The following is a 26115-nucleotide window of genomic DNA, read 5'->3' as shown; positions in this document are numbered from 1 at the left end:
CAAATAAATAGCTATGTATTCAGCCAGGGGAGACTGATGGCTGTGAGATTCCAATCCTGGAAGAGGAGGGAAGTGGCTGGTATGGTCACTGTGGCAATGGAACAAGAGCCATCCCCTCCGCTCCTGGGTCACTCACTCATTGCTTCAATCTGCACATGGATGAGGTTCTCGATGTCTTCCTGCAGTGTCTGATGGGGCTTCAGGGGGATGGGCAGGTAGCCATAGTGCTCTCTGTTGCAGAGGTACATCTGGATGCCTGAGGATCCAAGAGAGGGACGAAGCCAACAATCAGAAAACATACTGCTGAGTGACAAGTGAGGAGAAGGAACCTGAACTGTGTCTGATGCTGAGTTTGACACTGCAATTAAATAAGTGGTTGTTTCAGGTATGTCTATAGACCTAAAAAATGCTCCTTTATTAAAAAAGTAAAACACAGCATTGGGGACTAATAAAAACACTAGGCTATTCTTCAGCCCAGAGGAAATTGATTTTTTCCCTCTGAAGAAAAAGCAAACTCATGGCCTGGAATGAACAAAAAAGGCATGAAAGGATCAAAAGGGAGGCAAGGAATTCCCATTCCGGAGAGCAGAATGGAACACTGTAATCCACCTACAGGAAATAACAAGAAAATGAGGAATGAAATCCACATTTGATATGAAAGCAAACAGGAAAATTCTGTAACGCTGACAGATTATTAAAGCTAAATCTAGGCATACATAGAACAAAAAACGAAAAAACAAAGGAAATTTAAAATTCTCCAAGATTCTCCCTGGTTTTATTGCTTCCCTTAGCAGGCATGGATTTGGAGCCAACCAACAGACACGAAACTTCCAAAATCAGTTCATATAGAGACAAAAGAGTCTGCATTTCAGAATGTCCTGTTAAGAACCTGTAGTGTGACAATACCAGAAGTATGCAATACCCTTCTCATATTCAAATTGTTCTTCATAGCCCCACCTGATAACCTGCAGAGTTATAAGGCATCTGTGTTTAACCAGACAGCTAGAAATATAGGAATCAGGATGGTCTCATACACATCATTGGTCAGCAATTGACTCTCCTGATCAATGAAAAGACTGCTTAGTGAAAAGGATGAGTCCGCCGTGTATCCAAGCCTCTGGTCCATGTATCCAAGCCTCTGATTTGTTAATTGCGATAATCGTCAGTGTTTTCCGGAGAGATAATTATCTGCACAGGGACTCCTCTATTTTGTGCAGATGAAATTTCCTCCAGTCAGCTACATCATCTGTCAAATCAGGTGAAGCTGTCTCATGGCATTAACAGAGAGGAAGGAGAAAAGAAAATAACCTTTATTCCCTGCTTTTACTGAATCTGGCTTGAATCAAGGCTGGTCTACCAAGCACTGTCCCTTCTCTTGCCTTCACCGAGCAAACTCATTAGCTCTGCTGTTTGCCCACATGAATGCGTCTGGGGAGCTTCAAAGTGCACCTTCTTGTAAAGTCATGATGAATTCAGGAAGTGGAAGGAAAAATATATTAAAGTTGCATCTCTACCCTAATTAGGCAAACCATTTTACCATTTAACTTTCTGAGGCTTCCATAAAAAATGATATGATACCCATCCAAACTATCCATCAAGTGTGAGGGTACAAGGAAGGCATTTTTAGACATGCAAGACCATAATATATTTACTTGCCATCATACTTTCTCAGAAAGCTGCTGGATGATGTGAGAGAAGGACGAGGAGGAAAGGAAGGAAGAGGAGGAGGAGGAAGAAGAGGAGGAAGATTATAACCAGCAAGAAAGATTATAAACAACACGAACAGGAGAGTCAGTGTATAAGAGACGAGAAATAAGTCTTAGGTTGATAGCTTCAGCACCACTTGGATTAGAATATATTAGAAAGTTCCAGAACAGACATCTTTACAAATATGCAAAAAAGGACATCTGACAAATCTGGACATTCTGAGAGGAGTTTGAGGTAATTAGTGATTAGTTTTGGATCATACTAGTAATAATAAAACTAAGCAAAAAAGGCAATTATTAAAGGAATTGCCTCCAAAGAAAATTAATGGCAAAGGAAAACTAATCATAGCCTATGAATGACCAAGCTTGGAGTTAGGCTTGCATGATTACAACAAGAACACTGACCATCAGTCTGTTTGAAATTACAACGGGAGAACAGGGTAATGAGAAGAATGTGTTTGCATGCAGAGGGCAAAAAGGAAGAAAAAGAGCTAACTCCTCACAGTCTATAGCGGAGAGTCAACAAATAATGCCCACGGTGAAGCCAGAAAATCAAGAAGTAGCAATGCATGCATATTATTTAACATGGAAGTAAATATTATACTAAAATGATCACTTAAAAGAGATAAAAGTGGTTGCCTTCAGGAGGACAGAAGTGATGCAGGGTGATGTGCAGGGGACTGTTCATTTCTTAATAAACCATGGGGAACTATATGAATACTTTCAACCATGTGCATGGGCAGTTTGATAACAGAAAATTTAAAAGAAAATGTGTTAATAATTAGATAAAGTCTATGAAACAGCCTGCACTCCCAGTGAATGCTGCTTCTGGGGAAGACAATTTTTCTTTTGAAAAAGAAAAGTGAATTATGCTACATTTTGAAGGACTTTGTTTTTCTTTTAAACATATTAAATATTTTCTTGTACTCATATAGTACCTTAACATTGCAGATTGATATAATTATCCCTATCTTTGGTGATGAAAAATCAGATTCAGGCTGTCACTTGTCCAAGGTCACATAGTAAGTCATTAGTGCCAAATCTTTGTCCCTAAAGAGCCAATGCCAAGTGCTTTCTACCCACTCAGTAATTGGAAGCTCAGTTCCAAGACCATTAGTCACTAGGGGTTTGCCATCCCTCCACAAGTGGACAAATTTGATCACTACCAGTGGTGTTCAGGATCTGTCTGCCCATTGCCCATATCACTCGCCTCTTTTGGCTCACATCAGACATTTGGAAGACGACTGGCTGGCGCTGGGATGATTCCTGTGGCCGTGATACAGAACCCAGATCACTGGCCACAGTGGGAGGTGAACTCTTGACCCTGGACTCATTACAGCCACAGAGACGTGCCTATGACCATATGTGCTCTCTTCTTGGGCTAGAAGGGTGGCCAAGCCCCGCTCACCAGCACACTTGGATTGCTCCTCACTCATCACCCACATGGGGCAATGGCTAGAGTCTGGGGTGAAAGATTTAGGACCAAGGTTTGTGGTTGGATGGTCCTGCCTGGGACATAGATGATACACAGCTAGGGAGCTTCAGAAGAGTGAGAACAAAAGAATACCAATCATATTTCATGAAGAAAGAGGAAAGTGCTTTGCTTTGAAACTAAGGAAGGAAGAGCCTGGAGACATGCCCTGGGCTGCACATGACTCCCAGGCTCATTCATGTTTCTCTCGAAAATACTTAGAGATAAGTACAATATTACCTTAAAATCCACAGTTGTCAAGAAAGACCTTTCATTTCCCCAAAATGACAGTGAATCTTTCCTGCCTTGACTCCTGCCCTGTTCATGGTCTGCACCGCCAGTCTTAGCTTTCACTGCTTCATGACTATTAGTTGTGTTTTCACATGTAAAAATCTTAACTCCCAACTAACACCGTGCCAGGAACAGAAGGAAACACTTGGGAGTTCATCCTCTCTCTTTCCTTTTCTATCTCCTCTTCCCAAATGAGTCACCAAACAACTTTGGGTGTCTACCTGCTTTCAATGTTCTAAAAAAGCCTTTGCAAAGTCTGACCAATAACACACAAAATCCTGGTGAACAGGCCAAGCACAGGGCAGAGCTGAAAAATTCCTGCTTAACCTGAATCATTTTTCCCATACCAATATCCAGGTATTGGTTTCATACAATGTATCATAATAATTTAGTGCATTGGGTCATAATAATGCTTTGTGCAGTGACTATAAAGGAGGACTCTGTTAGGCAGTGCTATTCGTGTAATTGTTAATATCTCACTTTCTTGGAACATCCTAACTTCAACCTCTGAAGGAAAGGGATTGGCACTCAAAGGACTCAAAAAGCCCTGACTTTGCTTCCCATCCTGGGGAAGTCAGAGCAAATCACAGACCAACTGAAAGAAGGAGTTTCCATTAACACTGACATAGGAATCTTTGCAAAAAACTTCCAATCATATGAGGATTGCTTTTGCCTAGACACAAGGGCTACAAAATGCCTACACCTGGCCAAAGGGTCTAAATTGCTCCAGCAGCCAAGGGGGAAATCAGCCTGACCCATTTCTACCAAACATTCTTATTCTCAGCAAATCTACAACTGATGAGTGGGACACCTATGGCTTTAAGGAGAGTCTGATGTGTGAATTGTAGCTTGAATTTGTATTAACATTCTCATCTGCCAGCCACTTCCTCAGCTGCCGGAGGATCTTTGCACCATCTTTTCCACCCTCAGTTATATGGCCACAGTGAGTTTATTCACCATCTTCTTGGTTTATGAACCTATTTTTGCTAGTGATTAAGTGACACATTTCTGGCACATTAATAATGGGACCCGACTTCTGTCAGGAAAGTCTGAATTATCCTAACAAAGCTTTGCTCTGTTAGATGCCATGTGTCTTGCTGTTGAACTGCTCTTGTGAATTGTGTCCTCCTGAAGCAAGTGTAGGGTGAAATGAGAGAAATAACTTTCCTTCCTGTTGACTTGTCTTTCTCAAAAATCTACAGGCCCCACTAGAAATGCTTTCCCAGTGGTTCATAAAAGACTTCAGTCTCACTTTGCCTCTCCTTCCACAGGGACTGAGGCTGAGACTGTTCGGTGCCTCTTTATCTGTTCTTTCCTTCTTCTAGAGTGTGAAAATTGCAGTGCATGCATGCAGAGAATAAAGACGACATTCTGAGCCTCCCTTACAGTGAGGTATTGTCCTGTGACTAAGCTCTAGCTAACAGGATTTGCATGGAAGTACTGCATTCAACTTCTGGATTGCACCCTTCAAGGGACAGGGAGAGTTCTCTCTGTTGTTTCTGCCTTGCTGGCTGGAACGCATCCGTGGTGGTGAGACACCTGGGACTCCATAATTAAGGGCAGTACCTCGTGGAGCGTGAGAAGCAATACACAAGAAGCCTGGGACTCTGAACACTTTGTGGAACAAAGCCACTACAGCAGCTCAGACTTTTTCAAGAAGAAGTAAACTTCCATTTTTAAAGTCTGGGGTCTTTGCCAGTGTTGTTTTAGGCCTCTGTGACAGTTTCCTAATTAATAAATGAACTTCTATAATAAACAATTGCAATGCAGTAGCACCACAGAGAACCAATCACCTTCCCATAATTCCCAATATCACCACCAGTCCCTCCAACTCAAAATAGAGTGGGTTCCTGGGTACAGGCCAGCCCTGGCTCTTGGTCATTTGTGCTCCCAGGGACAGCAACATAGAGGGTGCTGGTATGGTTATTGCAGACAATTTACTGCCTCTCACTACCAGAAATATGAGGGTATTTTCTTTTTTTTAATAAAATGCACAAAACAAAGGAGCTGGTCATTTTGCTATGTCTCCATTGTGGCACTACAACCAAAGACAAACAGTACCTGCTTGCCTGCTGGAGAAGGCAAAGACAATGATGTCATCAAAGGTCCAGGTGTAGTCCTGGTGTGGGGGGTAGAAAGTCAGCTTGTCCGAGGCCTCCTTCCTGAGGTCAATTAGGAAGGTGGAGTGGACCATGGGGACGGGGAAGCAGCCTGTCCTCTTCCATTCTCGAATCTGAACATAGTCTGGGGTCCTCTTATAGAAGCCCTGTAAAAGAGCAAATAGGTGGGTTGTGTTTTCTGATTTGAAATCTTCATCCTTCTCAGTCACTTGCTAGACTGATTCCTTTCAAGTCATCACCAGCTATATACAAGCTCCCAAACAAAGCCACCTTCACTCCTCTTATCACGGCCTATGAATTTCCAAGTGAGCACAAGAAATGCTGTCTACATATAAAATAATACTAAAAGGGTCTTGATATAAGAAGTAACTTTGATTTCAGCATATCTCTTGATTTAATAATTTCATAAAAGTGTATTTTACGTTGACTTATGATTAAATATGAAGCATGAGTATTAAGAAGTGGCAGAGCAGTTAAGGGCACAGGTTCCAGTGTCAGACTCCCTGAGTTCAAATCCCACCTCAGCTACTTACTATCTGTAGGTATGGGTCAAGTGACTCAACCTTGCTGCGCTTATTTCCTCATCTCTAAAACAGGGATGACGGCACTATCTACTCCATGGGGTTAGCTGTAAAATTTAAGTAAGGTAGAACCTGAATAGTGTTGAGACTACTGCCCAGCACCAAGAATGTATCAGCAAATACCGGCTCCTATTAAAATGACATTACACTGTGGCTAATATTTGTAATTAAACATGCATTACTTAGATATACAAATGAGGGTCTTCTTTCAATGCAGTTACTTAGTCAATATTCTGGTGAAGCTGCAGCTGCTCCACAGTTTTTGGGGATTCAGCTTCTGAAACGTCCTTCTGCACAAGCACACAGGACAACCAATTTCCTTATTCCAAAGCTTGAATCATTTCCAGAAAAGATGAAGATATATCTCAACAAAACATGCTTACGAAACATACTTGTGGAAGCTTTGCCAGGCATTTTGGAAAATGTTCTAGGTGATGGCAAGCTCACTGGAATGAGTGTTAAGTTTTGCAAAGCCAGCATTCCGAAGGGCACCATACTCTGGAAGTTCTTATGTGTTCATTAATCAGTTGCATCACTTCATGGTTACATTTCCTGTTGTAATTCAGCATCCACACATAACGTGCTACAGCCTCATCTACTTCTCTGACATTCCCTTCAGGTTCTAGAAGAGTGTCCTAGCTGAGCTGACCCTAATGCCGACCCCATGATAAGGGAGGAGGATCACAAATGAGGACTCAGAAGATGTGGGTCTCAGAGTCATCTTAATCACCTTCTAGCCATTTGATCTTAGTCCATGCCTACCCTCTTTGAGCCTGAGTTTTTTCTCCTGAAAAATGGGATAACAGCTGCTCTGTCAATCTCATAGAGCTGCAGAATGAATCACATGTGATAAGGTCTATGAACCTATTTTGGGAACTGCAATTCATTATATGAAGTATTATCATTACTATAATGTTTTTAATAGCCTTTAACTTAAGGATCATTTAACATTCTCTATGGTTTTCCTAATACTTCAGCTTATGAGCAGTCTTCCAAGACATAAAGGGGACTCGGGTTTTTTAAAGGGCTGCCTAAGTACTTGTGTCTAATATAAAGTTCTAGATTACTTAGGAACAATATTCCCAGAATGATTAGCTTGGAAAATCCATGATGATGATGAATCATTGAATATCCTTGGGGTGGGGGTGAGAAGGAAGGAAGCAGAGAGAGTGAGGGAGAATAAATGCGCCTCCTGCAAAGAGGCAGAGATGATGAATGTGTTTCTTTTTCCACACAAATTGAATCTTGTTGGTAATAATTCCTGTTCATTGGCCAGACAACATCAAGGACATTTTGTTTTGAATGAGTTTAAAGGCTCTGGGAACCAGGTCCTGCTTTGAACTTATGAAGTCACTGGCCCTTTCTATTCCTGCTCTAGTAGAGACTAACTGGGATGGTAGAAAGCCAAAAATAAATGGAGGAAAATAATACTTGTCCCTAAGTTGCTCAGAATTTAGTTTTACTGTACAAAACAAGTGAGCACACTTCTCCTATTGCTTTTAAGCCTGAAAGTAAATAAGGAGATAATACAAATTTGTAGGCTGCGGCCACTAGGATAACCCACCCTTGTTGCTGATGTCAAAGCACAGCTCATTAAAAACAACCCTCAAGTGATTCTGCCATGTGAAACACTGAAAATGTATGAATTTAAACCAATATGTTTTCTCCCAAGGAAGTGAATGGCTGTTAGAAATATGAACATATTACCTTCCCAAAAGAGACACAGAAAATAGCACGCATTCAAAATCTCTTACAGCTAGAAGAAATAATTACAACAAAAGAGGAAAGCTTCATCCAGTGGTGTACCGGACCACACATTGTTAAATTTTCAGAAATTTTGCAAACCAGTTGACATGTTGACAGCTTGGAATCCATAAAAACAAAACTCACGTTAATCCCCACCACTCTAATGACACCTCAGGGGGCAGTTTTACATATTTTTAATAGCTGTATCATCAAGTGGCTATACTGCAGTTTACTTAACCTTTCCCTTAGCTTAACAACATTTAAGTTGTTTGCATGGTGGGAGTATTTAAACCGTAAAAATTGGCAATGCTACCAACTAGGGTTTTTCCCACAAAGAGCCAGTTATTTAACATTTACCAGCACACTACTGACCTTATTTCTCATCCAAAACAAAACCAAATATAAAGGGGAGACTCAAACTTTAGCCCTTTGGCCATAAGAATACATTGAACATACTCCCCCTTTTTTTGAGACAGGGTCTCAGTTGCTTAGGCTGCAGTGCAGTGGTGTGATCATAGCTCACTGCAGCCTCAACTTCTTGGGCTCAAGCAATACTCCCTGCTCAGCCTCCTGAATAGATGGAACTATAGGTGTGCACGACACCACAACTGGTTAATTTTTTGATTTGTTGTAGAGATGTGGTTTCGCCATGTTGCTCATGTTGGTCTCGAACTCCTGGGTTCAAGTAATTGTCCCACCTCAGCTTCCCAAAGTGTTGAGATTAAAGGCGTGAGACACTGCTCCTGGCCAACATATCTTATTTTGCTTAGCACATTTTTATCCTACATTGATACATATTAACATTAATCAGTTGAATTTATCTAATTCCTTAATTAAAGAATAAAAAATATAACCAGCCATGAGCATTCACTAAAACAGACCGCTACTTTGAAGATTTTACCATGAAAAAAGAAATAATAAAAAATCAAACCTTTTTTAACTTGAATTGTATAAAAATAACCTACCATGGTAGTTTTCATTATTAGAACTCTTTGGAAATAAATTTGGCAACATACATCGAAGGTCATCGAAATATTTGTACTCTTTTTTTTTTTTTTTTTTTTTTCTTTTTTGAGAGGGAGTCTCGCTCTGTCACCCAGGCTGGAGCGCAGTGGTGCGACCTCGGCTCACTGCAAGCTCCGCCTCCCAAGTTCACGCCATTCTCCTGCCTCAGCCTCCTGAGTAGCTGGGACTACAGGCGCCCAACACCACGCCTGGCTAATTTTTTATATTTTTAGTAGAGATGGGGTTTCACCGTGTCAGCCAGGATGGTCTCAATCTCCTGACCTTGTAATCCTCCCGCCTCGGCCTCCCAAAGTGCTGGGATCACAGGTGTGAGCCACCACGCCTGGCATATTTGTACTCTTTGACTCAGTAATTCCACTTCTAAAAAGCTATCCTAAGGATATAATCTTAAATGCTGAAACATTATATTAATCATGACGGTCACGATAGTTAAAAAGTTGTGAATAATTTAAATGTTTTTCAAACCAAGATAAAGGTTAAGTAAATTGGAATATAGCCACTTGATGATAACACAGTTACTAAAAACATGCAAGTTTCTATCTATGATGTTGTTACGGTGATGGGGATTTAACATCTGTCTTGTTGGTTTTCTTTTAAACTTCTTTTAATTTCTAAGTTTTTCTATAGTGTTCTTATGTTAGTTTTGTAAGGACAAAAAGAATTAATTAAAAATAGTAATTCCTGAATCAGGTGGGGGAAAGTACAAATTCCAGCATGCTTTATTGGCTAATTTGACGTTTCTAAGGCTAAGCTCTTTAGACTATTTTTTTCATAATAAATTAACACAGAAGAGCCCAGCTGGGTGTAGCATTGGACCTAGATTTACTGCCCTTCCTAAAAAATGCTTGCTCTGGGAACACAATGACATGCATGTTTCAAGGGAGTAAACAAGAGAAAGGTGAATGGGACTACTGTTGACCAGGTGTTGCCTTGTTAAAACTAGTAGCCTTAATTCATTTAAGCAAAAGACTTGCCTTAGGGGTGATTCCGCACCAGAAATTAGAATACAGGCCCCGAGACTCCAGCATGGGGGCCGCAATAGTTTTGTTTTCTGCAATCAGTAGATTGAGGGTCTGTGGATTAGTCAGGAAATTGTCAACATCTATGAACTAGGAAAAGAAAAGGATAATGTTAGGTGAAAAGGTACTTTTCAGTAATGAGTTTGAGAATAACCCAGCCCTTCTGAAGGATCCCAGAAACTTGCTCATGACATATGGAACCAGCTATCTATGTCCTCCTTATTGAAACCCATTGCAGCTAGGTGGCTTTCATTCAGTCAAAATATATTTAGTCTAACTTTCGTATGTTGGGCTCTGCATAAGGCACTAAGCAGTAAATTGGTGCTGCCATACTGGGCATAGCCTCAACCAGGAACCAACCTACACTTTGGCTAGTGTTTTAGGCACAAGATATTAATGGCTCCCAAGCCATTAAAGGTTCATTCAAAAACACTTATTGACTGCCCAGTCTAGGTACAGATGGGCATGCCTACTTAGCTTTTCTATAGTAATGCCAGAGTAGCTCAAAACAGATCTATCAATGAATTTTAATGTGACAAGTAGAATTTTTGTTTAAGTACATTATATCAACCCATGCTAACCAGTGAAGCTATTTCCTATTCTTAGAAGTCCATGTTAACAGTGATTTATTTAGAGATAGTATAACAACAGATTCTAATTTATAAAAGAAATAATCATACTGAACTGTACACTGAAAAAGGGATAAACTGACAGATTTTACCTTTTGTAGGTTTTATCACAATAAAAAATTCAGAAGTCTTCATTTTTATGATAGTCCATCTGTTTACCCCAAATTTTGTGATTTAACATTTGTACACTTCAATGGCATTTAAACAGCTACACAATGTTAAATATTGTCAGTACAATTTGAAAACTTCTATGAAAGGATTTGTGTCACAAGTGTGCGTGAAACATTTTTGGGCAGATTTTCACTGTGGTTGAGGGGCTGGGGATGGACATAAATTCTCCAAAGAAAGCATCACTGTGCCAAGCAACAGATGCTACTCCCCAGATCATTCAGGAGCAAAAGGGAACCATTTCAGAGCTGTTCAGCTGAATCGCTTTTTTAGATAATTACTTTTTCATATCCCCCAAATTCTTCCAAAAAGTTGTAAGAACAACTTACATTGCTTTACCTACAGCCTTTCCTGTGAGCTAAAAATATGCAGAGTTCTTATGCCTGTTGCATGGCAGAGACCAAATAATTCAGGCACTTCTTCACTTACCCACTGAAAATGCATGTGGGCCTGAAGATGAAGTCCAGGTACCCAATCTTAAACTACCAAAAATTTCCTTGTGCCTTTCTTAAAAAGTGGGGGAGGCACTGCCTAATCAAAAAGATTGTTTTGATTGCTTCCATGGTTCTAGTTTTTGGACGACTGATTTGGATACACCTGAGATGACAGCTGTCAAGAAATCAAACATCTGTTTTTACCAGAATGTAGTCTGACCATTTTTCCCTCGCAGTTCGAAGGGCTGCCTGTCGTAGTTTCATCACATGGGCAAACCGGGAGGTTGGCCAGTGCTTTGGTCCAATTTCATCAGGGTAAGACCTAAAATAATAATAATAGCTCATCATTATTGAGTGCCTACACGTACCAGGCTCTGTCCTAAATGTTTATATGTATTCATTTAATCTTCTATCAGTCCCAGGAAGTAGATACTATTATTATCATTATCATCATCCCCATATTACAGATGAGGAAACTGGAGCAATGAGAAGTCAAGTAACTCACTGCTCACTATATACAAGAACATTTACATGAAATATTTCAGTGGGTTCTCATGAGAGCCCTTTGAGGTGAGTACTACTATTCTCTGCATTTCACAGGTGAGGATATCAGGGTAGAGCAGTTAAGTCATTCGTCCAGTGTTACACAATGGGGCACAATCAAGATTTGAATCCAAGCAAAAAGCTCATGTTCCTAGAAAATTTTTATACATCCCGACATCGAATAGATTTGGAGAGTATGCAGTGTAAAACATGAGTTTCCCAGGAAAAACAAAGGTTTAATCTACTTGTTGGAGTCTCCACAAATGATTCCACACAGTCTAACACATTGATCTATCTTAGGTAAAGTGAAGTCATGGGATCTCTATCAAGATTCACAAAACAGCCAGGTCAAGACTCCTCCATGGCCACATAGGCAAGTGGGTTGGAGCACACTCCAAAACCCTTCTGAAGGCACCCAGCTGGCACGGACATTGATACCGTTGCAGTAACCCAAAACTGGCCACCACTTCAAGATCTCATAGCTGCACTGGCAGTACATTTGTTTTAGTGAGTGAAAAACTGCAAAAACAATGAGACTGTAACTAAACAAATAAGGTTAATAAAACTATGTACAGCACAGGAATTCTCTGGAATATCTTCCCCAGTTATTGTTTCAATGAAAATCAGTGGAATTCTCATTTTTCTAAATATATTCCCCCCAAAAATGCCTGCTCTAATATTTTTTCACACTGACCTTGGCATATAATATATTTAGTCAAAACCTGGCTGCAGAGAACATTACCAAGGTGCAAAGAAGGGACACAAAGTATTTCTGTGCCATTTTTATTAGGCCAAACTCCATTATAAGGCACTCTAAAGGAGTGTTTACAATCTTTTACGGTGTTCAGACTTCACTGTTAAATTTTGCTTGATATACGGTCCATGGGCTTGGATTTGAGAAATACATATGTATATATTATAATATATCATATTTATATATATTTCTTTATAATATAAATATTTATAATAATTCTTACATATAGAAAGACTAGAAGAACAGAAACTTGTTCTGGAATGGCATTTATTATTACTATAATACAAATTTGGCTTTCAATAAATGACTTCTCTGGGGAAGAAATTCAGGCAACTCCTTCATTCTATTTCTACAGTTCCTTAAAGTAAAATTGTAGTAGCTTTGGGAACATTTATAATAGTAAGTTTTAAATGCATTTATTCTTGTTCTTATTTGTTCATCCAACCAGTATTAATTTAGTGCCTGCCAAGAACATGGCTCTGAGGGGAGAGGGGGAATATAAAGTGTTTATATATTCTAGCCCCTGCCAAAGAACTTACAATTTATTTAGAAAAAAAATACATTAATTGCATAGGGGGAAAATGTTGGTTGCGTATATCATTGTGCCAAAAAGGATGACATAGAATATAAGCAATATAATTGTTGAGACAAAGGTAGATATTTATAACTGAGTGATTAAGAATAGGTTTCTATAGTAGGCATGATTTAGCATAAGAGTTAGTTGTAAAGAAGGAAAGGGTCTTTCAGGACCTGCACAAGCAACAGTGTGGGGTTTGGAAATAAAAGAAACGTTCTGGATAAAGCACATTTTCTTTTGGTGCTAAATTCATGGAATTTTAAAAATATAAGTCTTAGGTGTTTGAACTTTGTTCAGGTCCTAAAGAGTAAGTGAAGTATTTTTAATAAAGAAATGAAACCATTTCATTTGTATTTGAGGTAGATTGATTTGACTGTATGGTATGTAGGATGATTTGGAGATAGAAGCAATTAATAAATTGCTATGGTGGCCGGGCACGGTGGCTCACACCTGTAATCTCAGCACTTTGGGAGGTCAAGGCAGGCAGATCACAGGGTCAGGAGATCGAGACCATCCTGGCTAACATAGTGAAATCCCCTCTCTACTCAAAATACAAAAAAATAGCTGGGTGTGGTGGCACACACCTGTAGTCCCAGCTACTGGGGAGGCTGAGGCAGGAGAATTGCTTGAACCCAGGAGGCGGAGGTTGCAGTGAGCCAAGATTGCACCACTGCACTCCAGCCTGGGTGACAGAGCAAGAATCTGTCTCAAAAAATTAAAAAAAAAAAAAAAGAAAAAAGAAATTGTTATGGTAACCAGGCACAAAGGCTCACACCTGTAATCCCAGCACTTTGGAAGGCCAAGGTGGGAGGATCGCTTGAGGCCAGGAGTTCAAGACCAGCCTGGACAACATGGTGAGATCATGTCTCTACAAAAAATAAAAATAAAATTAGCCAGGCATAGTGGTGCATGGCTGTGGTCTTAGTTAGCTACTCAGGAGGTTGAGTGAGGAGTATTGCCTGAACCCAGGAGTACGAGGTTACAGTGGAGCTATGGTCATGCCACTGTACTCCAGCTGGGGTGACAGGGTGAGACCCTGTCTTGAAAGAAAGAAGGAAAGAGAGAAAGAGAGAGAGAGAGAAAGAAGAGAAGAGAAGCAAAGAAAAGAAAAGAAAGAAAAGAAGGAAAAGAAAGAAAGAAGGAATTTCTATGGTTAAGATAGGAAATTACCTAAATGAGCATCAGTAGGGGATCAATTAAATAATTATGGTAAATGCACATACAACAGTGATTATGCAGTAAAAAAAATGAAAATTAGCTCCTTAACTATTGCTATAGAATGATTATCAAGATATAAGTTGAAAAAAGCAAGCTGTATGTAGAAAGTATACACATTTTCACTATGATCCTCCAAATATAAAAGTTTATGTTTAAAATATGAATAAATAATATCAATATTTAAAAATATAAACTGTCATGGCAATTTATGAAGTAATGAAAATCTGAACTTGGCTGGCAGCTGTGGGAGTAAACAGCAAGAGAGTACTGTGAAGATCTCTAAAAGGGAGAAATGGCAGATATTCAGAACTCATATAGCTACAGAAATGAAAGACAATGAAAAGTCACATGTACCTCCAAACCTGGAAGCCCTAAAGAGCTAGTTAAAGAGGAAGGGTAAATAATGAGTTTACAAATTTCGCACTTGCTACTCACTCTGGTTCATCCATAGGCCTCCACTCCACATAGTGATAGAGTCTCTGTACATTTTTCAACCACTCCCTGAATATTTCTGTTGTATTATCCACATTGTGATCAGTGGCTGCCCTGCATGAGAGAAAGCACAATTTAGTTTAACTATGTCATCCAATGAAAGAGAGGGAAATCCAAAAGACCCCTGACTAACTGAAAGAAGAATGGCTACTCCTGGAAAAAAAATTGTATATATGAAAATAATTCCCTCATAGTCCAAACTAGACAATAAATTTCTAAAGTGAGAGACACTGCTTAAAATCATCTTTGTGTCATTAGATCCTTAAACAGGGCTCAGCCAATTGGAGAACGTGTAAATGGTTGCATTAATAAATAAACACATGAAAACACCAAGAGAGTGTAAGCAAAAAAATGAATTAACTGAGAGTCAATTAATGAATCTTCTTGGAAATTTTTCAATATGTTTTAACTTTCAGTTACCCACGATGTAAACTCCACCTTTTAACTTCATTAACAATGACCCTCAATTTGAGCAACAATTCTGCTTCATCTTCATTTCAAGTCAATTTTCTGACCGCAGCAAAATATCTAGTGAGTGCTGCTTTAATCATTGTGAAGCTACAATAATAATTCTCAATATAAAACTCAAAATTTAAGGTATGTTCAATTATCTATTTTGGATTAACTTTACCATCACGTTTACAAAATAGAGTATTTTCCAAAACCTTTAAATAATGTACACAAAACTTGTGCCTGTTCTACCTTGAAAGTTTAACAAATGGATCCACTTGTAAAGGGGCCTAACTCATTTATTTAAAAAGTATTTTCAAATTGTATCACAAAGCAAAACCCAACACATGTAAAACAGTTATTCAGAACACCTATAAATGAAGAGATAATGAAATGAAAAACAGAAAAAGAGAAGAAAGCAGGAGTTGTAATCCTGACAACAAACAAGGTAGAATTCAGGCCACAGAGTATTAAGATGACAAAGAAGGAGACTTTATAATACTAAAGGAGGCCATTCACAACAAAATATACAAAGTATGAATATCTATACATTTTCATATATTACAGGGGTTGGCAAACTTTCTTTCAAGCGATAGATAGTAAACATTTTAGGTTTACAGGCCATATACTATCTGCAGCTACTACTTAACTCTGCCATGGTAGTGATAAATCAGCCATAAACAATATGTAAATGAATGAGCATTGCTGTGTTCCAACAAAACTTTATTTACAAAAACAGGCAGTCTGTAGGCTATAATTTGCTGACCCCTAATATAGTAGAAAGTATAGAAACTGTAAAGAAAAACAGAAATAACAATAATAAGAGATATTAACATACCACTTTCAGTTAAAGATGGTACAAATGGGGAAACAAGTAAGTATATATAGGATCTGTACAACATATTAATAGAGACTTCTCAAGTGCACATGGAACATCTGCTAGCACTGACCAACAATTACATCCCAAAGAAAGCCTCCATAAAATTGAAATTATATAAACAACATTCTCTGATCTAAATGACATATACGTAGAAGTTGATAATAAAATAAAATCCCCCAAATCCACTAAAAACTCTCTTATAAAGTTGTTTTTTTAAAAATAACAATTACTAGTAGAAAAATAAATACAAGCCAATTTCAGAACTTCCAAAAATTAATAATGAAAATACTACATATCAGAATTTTGGGATACAATTAAAGCAGTGATTAGAGAAAAATTCAGTTTTATATGCTTAAATAAATAAAAATAAATGAGTTAAATTTCTACTCAAAAAGCTAGGAAAAAAGCAACAAAGCAAACATATATAAAGAAATTAATAAACATAAGGGTAGAAAGTTGTGAGATATAAAACAGAAAAAGAGTAGAAACAAACTAAAATGCTGCTTCTTTGAGAAAGATCAATAAAAGTCAAGCCCTAGTTAACCTACCTAAGACAAACAAATATAAAACAATAAGAAATGGTAAGGATGGGAAACAAGATAATTGATTTGAAAGAAAAATTTTAAAAACATGTAAGCAACTACTTTGTACAACTCGATGATAAATCTGAAAACTAAATATAATAGAAGATTTTCTAGAAAAATGCATGTTAGCAAAATTAACTCCTGAAGCAATATAAAGCTTAAATGAATAATTTCCATGAAGACAGTAAAGAGGAAAAAAACCCCAACTAGGTTCATGCATTTTTACAAGGGAATTCTACCAAATCTGACAATAGATACTTCCAATGCTATACAGCTTGTTATCCAGAGTGTAGGAAAAAAATGAAAATTCTAAGTTCTTCTAATGTTGCAAGTATAATATTGATGTCTAAACCTTATGAAGATTTATACACACACACATACACACACACACGCACACACAACTACAGACCAATATCCTTTAATGCACATGCTGCAAAAATCTTAAATAAAGTATTAACAAACAGAGTCCAACATCTTATTAAGAAAATATAGCATGGTCTAAGAATGTTCAGTATGAAGGAATTTCACTAACATAATTCACTATGTTTATGGACCTGAAGAAAAATCATGATTATCTCTGTAAATGTGTAAAAGGTCTTTAACAAAATTCCACACCTAATCCTGGTTTTTAATAATCACACAGAATACAATTCAAGCAGATACTAAAAAAATAAGCCACTACAATTAAAACTGTGTGGTAATGACACAGGGATAAATGACTAGGGAGCCCAGTGGCACAGAACAGAAAGTACAGAAATTTAGTATATGATAAGAGTATCGTAATATTCCCATGGAACAAACCTGCACATATACTCCCTGTATCTAAAATGAAAGTTGAAATTTAAAAATAAATAACGTTTCATCAAAAATATATATACATATAATACAGTTTTGAAAAATGATCAGAGGCACACATGAAATAATTTAGCTTCTATTGCATCATTACTTTCACTGCTATTTGTAGGATGATTTAAAATAAATGGAAAGTAAATATAAATAAAGGCCAAGTGCGGTGGCTCATGCCCGTTATTGCAGCACTTTGGGAGGCCAAGGTGAGCAGATCATTTGAGGTCAGGAGTTTGAGACCAGCCTGATCTACATGGTGAAACCCGTCCCTACTAAAAAAAAAAAACAACATTAGCTGGGTATGGTGGCACGTGCCTGTTAGTCCCAGCTACTCGGGAGGCTGAGGCAGGAGAATCACTTGAACCTGCAAGGTGGAGATTGCAGTCAGCCGAGATCGGGCCACTGCACTGCAGCCTGGGTGATAGAGCGAGATGCTATCTCAATAAATATAATAAATAAATAAAACACAAAAAACAGTCCTCTTCATTAAACATGAACCATTATAGTTCTTAATTGGTTTTAAATTGCCACTAAATATATTCAAAAAAATTTTTTATCTCCTAAAATAATAATCTTTAAGAGAGGGAATGTTCAGGAATGTTCAAGACAGAAAAATACATTGTTAAGCAAAGCACAGTGGAACTCTATTTAGATAGGGAATACATTTCTGTAAAATACCAAGTAACTTAAAACTATGTAACTTAAGCCATAGGGTATAGAAAAATGGGACATAGAGGTATGTAAGTAATATTTGAAAATACTATCTTGTAAAATAGATACTTAAATTAAAACTAGCCTACTTAAAAACATTATCCAATAACTAGAGATGACACCAATGACCAACTTGATCTACTTTCAAGTGTCTTCTTGAAATTAGATGAGAACCAACTCTTCTCTTCTCGGCAAGGTCTAGGAGGGAGAAAGACCCACAGGCCCACCTGGACATTCCATGGCCTGGACAGGGAGAGAGGTGATGTGTGAAGCTGACAGTTTTGAGGGATACCAGGTGAGCATGTTAGGACCAAGACGGGATAGGAGGAGCCCTTAGCAACTCACAGAGGTGGGAAAGTGGTCCAGAAAGCAACGTGGAAGAAGGCCACAGGCTCCACTGAGTTTGCAATTGTGCCAAAAAGTGCAACGTCAGCAAAAGTCACATCCATTGTGACTCATGGCCACAAGCTACCAACGTCCAGGGTACGCCATGAAGAGCGCAATGAGAGTCTAACCACTGGTCTCGTGATAGGAAGCATGCAGAGAGCAATTCCTAAAACTCAGAATTTACCATAAAGCACCTTATTCTTCACTCAAAACATTGTGAAGAGGAGTAAGTTAAAACTAAGCAAAACAAAAATTCCTTATCACAGTGTTAGCCAAAAGCTATGAGATTTCTACATTATTCTTAAATTATTTATAAACGGCATAAGAGAATTTGCCAGGTGCAGTGGCACACACCCTTAGTCCTAGCTACCTGACAGACTAAGGCAGGAGGATCACTTGAGCCCAGGAGTTCCAGGCTGCAGTGAGTACAACTATGCCTGTGAATAGTCACTGCACTCCAGCCTGGGCAACATAGTGAGACCCCATCTCTTAAAAAAAATAGTCTAGGTAATTTATACAGCATCTACTTCTTTCCTTGGTTGTTGTTTCTTCATTACACAGGACTTCTTAAATTCTCTTTGCCTTCTCTACATCAATGCATTTCCTAATCCTTTTGACAAAGTTGGTCTTATCGTACGAAATGCGTTTTCCTGGTGTACAGATTAAACAGCTCCAAAACCTGCCTAAGCATCCACTCCTGATGAACATCCTTAGAAATTAGCTGCCTGGAGTATGCAGAGGTACAGATGTCTAATTAAAAACAGATGCACAGATTTCAAATATTCTCTTTACTGAGTTAAAAAACTGTCTGTAGTGTTACTTCCCTGAATTAAGATTCTGTTTGTTCTCAGGCTTCTGAGGAAATGAACACGTCCTCCAGTTGTGGTTGGAGAGAGGTGCATCCATCCTGGTCTTTGAAGTGCAGGGCCAATCTCTCCTACACTCATTCCCAGAGGAGGAAGAGGAGGAAGAGCAGTGAGGGCCACACCAGCCCACCGAGGAAGCCTGGTGGTCCCCGCTTAAGACTAAGTTTCCCTGCTCCTCCTCCCCACTGTCAAAAAAGGCAAAAACACAGAAATCCAGGCAGACACTTCTAACTACTGCCTTGTAATCACTCTGACAAAAGTATATTTCCATTTGAGTGCATAATAATGAAAGCAATACAGGCCCTGGGCTATTCAGAGGGTTGGACAGAGAGAGATACCAAAGGCCCATATGCAAGCTCTCTGGAGGAAACCCGAGGCTGGTGCTAACGGTTCTATTTTCAGAGCCCTGTAGCACAAGGCAACAACAGCGCAGTGCTTGTCCTGCTGCAGCACTCCACAAGCAGCTAGACACAAAAACCTCTGCGGCTGAGGTGGATTTTTCCATGAAGCTAGGAAGCTGAGAACCCAGAATGTGTGAGGCCCCTCAGGAGGAGCTGAGGCACAGTGGCCCCTCTCTCAGTCTGAAGGCTCCTTTGAAAATGAGTACTGCCTCGAATCTGTTCTCCTCCTCCCAACCAGACCAGAAAAGGCACCCAGAAAAATCGCAGACATCACTAATGGATTCCTTGAAGAAAACAAATGATGTGCAAGGACAGCTGGACATCTGGAGAGGTGATCTGCAAGTAATTGACAGTCAGTAATCAAACTGGAAAACCACAGATTGTGAAAACACAAATATGGGCTGGCTGGGTGACCATATGTTTCCGGGAGGCTCATACGGCTCAGTCTTTGCCTCAATTCTCCAACTAGAGTGGATTCACACCTAAATCAACACCTCCACTCACTCTCTCTTCCCCAGATCTCTGACTCAGGATAAGACACCAAGGAAAGGCTGGACGCAGTGGCTCACGCCTGTAATCCCAGCACTTTGGGAGGCTGAGGCGGATCACCTGAGGTCAGGAGTTCAAGGCCAGCCCAGCCAACATGGTGAAACCCCGTCTCTACTAAAAATACAAAAATTAACCAGGCGTGGTGGTGTGTGCCTGTAGTCCCAGCTACTTGGGAAGCTGAGGCAGGAAAATTGCTTGTACCCGGGAGGCGGAGACTGCAGTGAGCTGAGATCGTGCCACTGCACTCCAGCCTGGGTGAGAGAGCGAGACTCTGTCTCAAAAGAAAAACAACAATGACAAAAAGACAGCAAGGAGAGCTCAGCTCTTGAGCTGTTTTTAATTTTCTTTGAAGGTCATGTTGGGACAATAACTTTCCTTTACCTCTAAGGAGCCCTGGTACCCGCCAGCCACCAAGGTCTCTCCCTTCCACTTTCAGGGGAGCTGTGGCCCTGAGACAGCTTCAGTGCTCATGGTTGGCCACCTCTCTGTCCATGAGTCCTGGCCTGCTTTCTTTGGAGCTAGTACCTGAAAAGGGAGTGCTGGTAGAAACAGGTGCCACATCCACACTGGCCACCTCTTACCCTAATGCTGCCCATCTGCTTTCCCTCCGATTCTGCTTTTGGTTCCTATTTCCCCTTCTTCCTCTTCTCCAGCTGTGCAAGTTAGCAAAAGCCCATGAGTCTCGGATTCAAAATTGAATTAGGACTAAGGGAAACACGTATTGGAGATGTGATCACAGCACGTGTAGGGATCCCCTTGGCTGATGATGCTCCCAGGTCAACAGGTGCACTGTCACCGCTACATGGAAGGGAGCACAAAGAGCAGGCCAAGAAGTCAACATGTCTGCAGGATGAGACAGCTTTACTGCTTGGCTGTGGAAAAAAAAAATTGAGATTTATCTGGCAATGTCTAAAAACACTGACATTTTTCCTTGTTCCAGAAGTTAGTTTTCCTTTCTAAGTCTTGCCTCTTAAGACTCAGCGCCAACTATAAATAATTAGAACTGACTCATTTATTTTGACCACAAGTCCTACTGAGGTTGTTAGGGCTAAACTCATATTGGTAAGCATGGGGCCACTGGAATCATATTAAAGATGAAGACTGGATCTCTCAGCAGGTGGGACATGGAAACTGAGGACACAGTACTCCTTTATTTTATTTTATTATTGAGATGGAGTTTCACTCTTGTTGCCCAGGCTGGAGTGCAATGGCACAATCTCAGCTCACTGCAACCTCCACCTCCCGGGTTCAAGTGATTGCCCTGCCTCAGCCTTCCAAGTAGCTGGGATTACAGGCATGCGCCACCATGCCCAGCTAATTTTGTATTTTTAGTAGAGATGGGGTTTCACCATGTTGGTCAGGCTGGTCTCGAACTCCTGATCCTCAGGTGATCCACCCGCCTCAACCTCCCAAAGTGCTGGGATTACAGGCATGAGCCACCGCGCCCAGCCAGGACACGGTACTTCTGATCACTTCCATCTGTACTGAGACTCAGGGAATGTCCTCAGCTTCCCTGCCACACCCCAGAAAGTCTAAGACCTCTGTCACTATAGAAGAGGTCTGCGATTGGTGGAGTAGCAGGATGGCAACACTTGACAACGACTGATCTATTGATCTTGCTGCCTGAGAACCTGCAAAATACATTCCCCAGAGGCTCAAGGGAATGGCAGTGGAATGAACAACAAATTTAGTCACCACCTGGACAATCCTCACCATGACTAGTGAGTTGGCAAAGGTAAATTTTCCAGTTCGAGACTTCAAACACTGAACTACCCTCTCAGATGCTTCTTGTTTTCATCGAGCAAAGAAGACTCATTGGTGTAGAAAATAAAGAGCTCCACCTAAAAATAAAATTCCACTAATGAAAGCAACTACTGTAATTCATTTTCAAGAAAGGTCATATCATTGAGTCCCGCCACCTCTGTGTCCAGTCTCAAGGAAAACCTCCCCAGCAGCAGACGTGCCAAAGGCAGAGACATGCTCAGCCACTCAGCAAAATATGCCAATTGATTCTTGCTTCTTGGTTACTGGGTAGAATTCTGTCTAAAGATCTGGAATCCTTTTTCTGGGTGGAAACTAGATATGGATATGGTTAAGGATGTGAATATGGATTGGGGGTCTGGGGATTCCTCCCACAAAAAGCCTTTTCCTAGATCCTATTCATACCAAGTCACTTAGTTGCAATTCTTCCCAATGAACTAAGAAATCAGAAAAACTCACTTCTCATGAAAAATTCCTCACCAACAAAATTAATGTTTATACTTCCTCAACATCCCTCCTCAGTATGCCCCATTTCATCCCAGAAACAATCATAGACACGACACACCTGAAGCCTGGGTATATGAGATGTAAAAATAAATATTTGATTCTAGAAATTCAAGCAACCAATCAATTTCATCCCTAAATGGCATCCCTAAATTTTTCCTGATGGTAAAATTTGCTGATTGACCAGTTAACAGTCAATTCAAAAGCCCATTATCATCTTTCAATAAAATTAATAAACTTAATTAAACATATTATAATTGAGCTATTTTTGATACTCATGATTCGGAGATATATTTTTCTTCTCTTTGTGTTAAGAACTTCTCAACATTATGCCACACCACTAACCTATTTTTAGCCTTATGATTAACTAAGTTACTCATTATCTTTATTTCCCCTGTTATAGAAAAGAAGGCTGAGGATGAGAGGTTATGATTTGCTCAAGTCATGCAAATGGTGGGTGCTAGAGCTTGGCCTTTTTATTTAGGCCTTCTAATCCATCCCTCAACACCCACCCCCCGACTCCAGGCTCCCCACCACACCTGTCCAACAAAGAGTAGATGACCAGGAAACACCTGTCAAATTGGAAGTTCTCTACCTTGTCAAGGATATGAATCAATATGATCAATATGATCATCTCAGGATGACAGAAGGGAAATGCTCTAGCAAAAAAACAAAAGAAAAATGGGAAGATTCATTCATTCCCTACAAGCTTTGCTTAGGTTTACTTTCAGCATAATTTTCCTTGGAGTCATAACCCTTGGAATTCCATGAAAATATCAGTGGGAGTGTCTGAGACAAGACAAATATGTTTCTCATTTGTCTATCTACCCTCTTCCTGTTTTTGTTCTCCTTTGGCCCTTGTTTATTCTTCTTCCCACCCTTTTCACCCACTCGTCATGGCCCCTTTTCTTGTCCTTATTGGATTTTCCAATTCTGTTAAGTTCTTTATTTTGTGGATGTACCCTGAAGACACGTAGTTACTAGTTAAATGTAGCACTGGTACTAAAGAGAAGACACAGCAGGATCCAAAAACATTTTCTCCAGGAGTCCTGAACCTCTACACCTCCAAACACATCAGGTTAGATTGGACACCCTCTATCTGTAATTATGCATCACTAGCTTGCCATGCTTCCAGCACTGTGCTTGCTCTTGTGTTATAATTAACTGGTTTTATTTCTTTCTTCATTACTTGACTTTCTTCCCTGAGGACAGGGACTGTCCCAGTACTTAACAGTTCACTATAAAATAAGCACTTATCATGAGTTTGATGAGTGAATGAATGAACAATTTCAGGGAACTTCTCCCCATCCAACCCATATGCCTATAAAGGCTGAGCACAGATACCAAAGAAATGAAATGGGCCATGTATGAGCCAACAGTGTGAAAGGAGGACTGTTGAGAATAGGCACATGTGGGCCCCAACTGATTGCTGCTGCACTGGAATGTGTGCCCAGAAATGCTAGGCTTTCAAATTGTTTCAAGAGAAGCTGGCTATCTACTTTTTAGAGATAAAAGTCTATTTATAACCTGTACAAACTTTTAGGCTGAAATGCCATGAAAATATTCCACCCTGGCAGGAGGTCTCTGGAAATCAACACAAAAAACACATTATTTCATCTCTTAATAGCCCAGGTCCATCTATCCACACATGCTCAGGGCACATATTTCAGTAATTAAATATTTCAAATATGGCTGGGAGGACAGCAATACTATCACTTTGCTGCTTTCACAAAACAGAAAACATCTTCCATGAGAAAGAAAAGACAAACATGCACAGATTGAGCAAGATGTAAGTAATTCTCTCAACCCAGTCTAATATCAAGAGAATTGGAAAGAAGAAAAAAATGATGGCAGCACCACAGAATGAGTGTAAGTGTACACTTCCTGCAAACACCGTACATACCTCCTCTCATTGCGCAGCAACTAAGACATGATTACTGCTGCACAAACTTTTTACTAACAACTTTATTGAGATATATTTCACATATCGAATACTCACTCTTCTAAAATATAAAATTCAGTGGTTTTTAGTTGTGCAACCATCACCATTATCCAATTCCAGAACATTTCCATCACCTCAAAAAGAAACCCTACATGCATTAGCAGTCACCTCTCACCCCTCCAGCCCCTGGTAACCACTATTCTGCTTTCTGTCCCTATGGATTTGCCTATTCTCATCCTTTCTTATCAATGGAATGATATGATTGTGGCCTTTTGTGTCTGCCTTCTTTCACTTTGCATACTGTTTTCAAGGTTCACGCATGTTGTAGCACATATCAGTACTTCACTTCTTTTTATGGCTAAATAATGTTCCATAGTATGGATATGCCACATTTTGTTTATTCATTTATCAGTTAATAGACATTTGGGTGCTTTCACTTTCTAGTTACTATGAACGATGCTGCTATGAACATTCATGTACAGGTTTTTGTGTGAACATATGGTTTCATTTACCCTGAGTATGGCTGCTCAAATTTTAAATACTATGGAAAAAGAATAAAATTTATTTTATTTTATTCTTTACCCTTTGTGGAGAATCTACTATGTTCCAGGCAGTAAGCTGACCATTTTATGTATATAACTTTAACATTTAAAGTAATTCTTCTTTAAGTATTATTATGCCCATTTTACAGAAGAGGAATGTGAGGCTTAGAGACTCTCTTCCAAAGATGGTTTTCTTTCCATTTATACTTGATCTTTGATATGTATTTTTCTTAATTTCTGAAATTCTCAGTTTTCTGTTGCAATGTAGCAGAGAGGAATCCTTTACTCTGCTTCATGAGTATCTTGGTGTACATGAGATGAGCAGATGCAAGGGCCCAGGAATGCGTGGGCAGTTGCAAGGAAGTGAGAAGTGTCAGGTCTCAGCAGAGGAGCAGGGTGGAGCAGCTGAAACAGGACATGGATGATTAAACTCTGAGGGGGGATGTCCAGCACTGCCTCATGGTGCCTGGCAGGGCAATGCTACAGCAAAACATGGAGCCTCTGAAACATGAGGTCATGGGGGAACTGGAGCCAGCGCGACCACAGGGAAAGTCACAGCCCAAGGACTGGGCTTGCTACGTGCAGCAATTATTGACAGGAGGATCTCCCTGCTCTGTTCTCTGGAGGAGAACTGGCTGAACTGCAGTGACAATGTAAAGGCAAAGTGGTCTCTTGGATTGAGGACTGGGAGAAAGCTGAAGGAAGTGTCCATGTTCTGTGTAGAAAGATTTACTTTGATTCATTCCTTTCTGGAAACAACTGCAGTTAAGAATGACAATAAATATTTTAGTTATCTATTAATCCTGAGTTCCTTGACCTACTATTTTGCTAACGACATCCTTAATCAAATAAAAAGTATGAAGTCAGGAGGCATGGCTCTTTCGCCAATTAACTCTGTAATCTTAATGAATTTACTT

The 26115-nt window shown here is 39.7% G+C and overlaps 1 protein-coding gene across 4 annotated transcripts in view; it reads right to left on the bottom strand.

The window, feature by feature from the left end:
- Positions 1 to 26115, bottom strand: part of COLGALT2 (collagen beta(1-O)galactosyltransferase 2) — a 108000-nt gene that overhangs the window by 33863 nt on the left and 48022 nt on the right. For 3 of the 4 annotated variants that reach the window (XM_004028039.5, XM_019027822.4, XM_019027831.4), the window contains exons 2-6: positions 14719 to 14829; positions 11396 to 11513; positions 9916 to 10050; positions 5530 to 5734; positions 137 to 256 (exon numbers count right to left, since the gene is read on the bottom strand). In XM_004028039.5, coding sequence (XP_004028088.1) covers positions 137 to 256; positions 5530 to 5734; positions 9916 to 10050; positions 11396 to 11513; positions 14719 to 14829 — 689 coding nt within the window. The remainder of the gene's footprint in view (positions 1 to 136; positions 257 to 5529; positions 5735 to 9915; positions 10051 to 11395; positions 11514 to 14718; positions 14830 to 26115) is intronic. The other variant, XM_055367360.2, reaches the window with a different exon arrangement.

This window comes from Gorilla gorilla, chromosome 1 (genome assembly GCF_029281585.2).
Source record: "Gorilla gorilla gorilla isolate KB3781 chromosome 1, NHGRI_mGorGor1-v2.1_pri, whole genome shotgun sequence".
In the NCBI taxonomy this organism is placed as follows: domain Eukaryota; kingdom Metazoa; phylum Chordata; class Mammalia; order Primates; family Hominidae; genus Gorilla; species Gorilla gorilla.
This window is presented reverse-complemented; position numbering and strand designations above follow the sequence as displayed.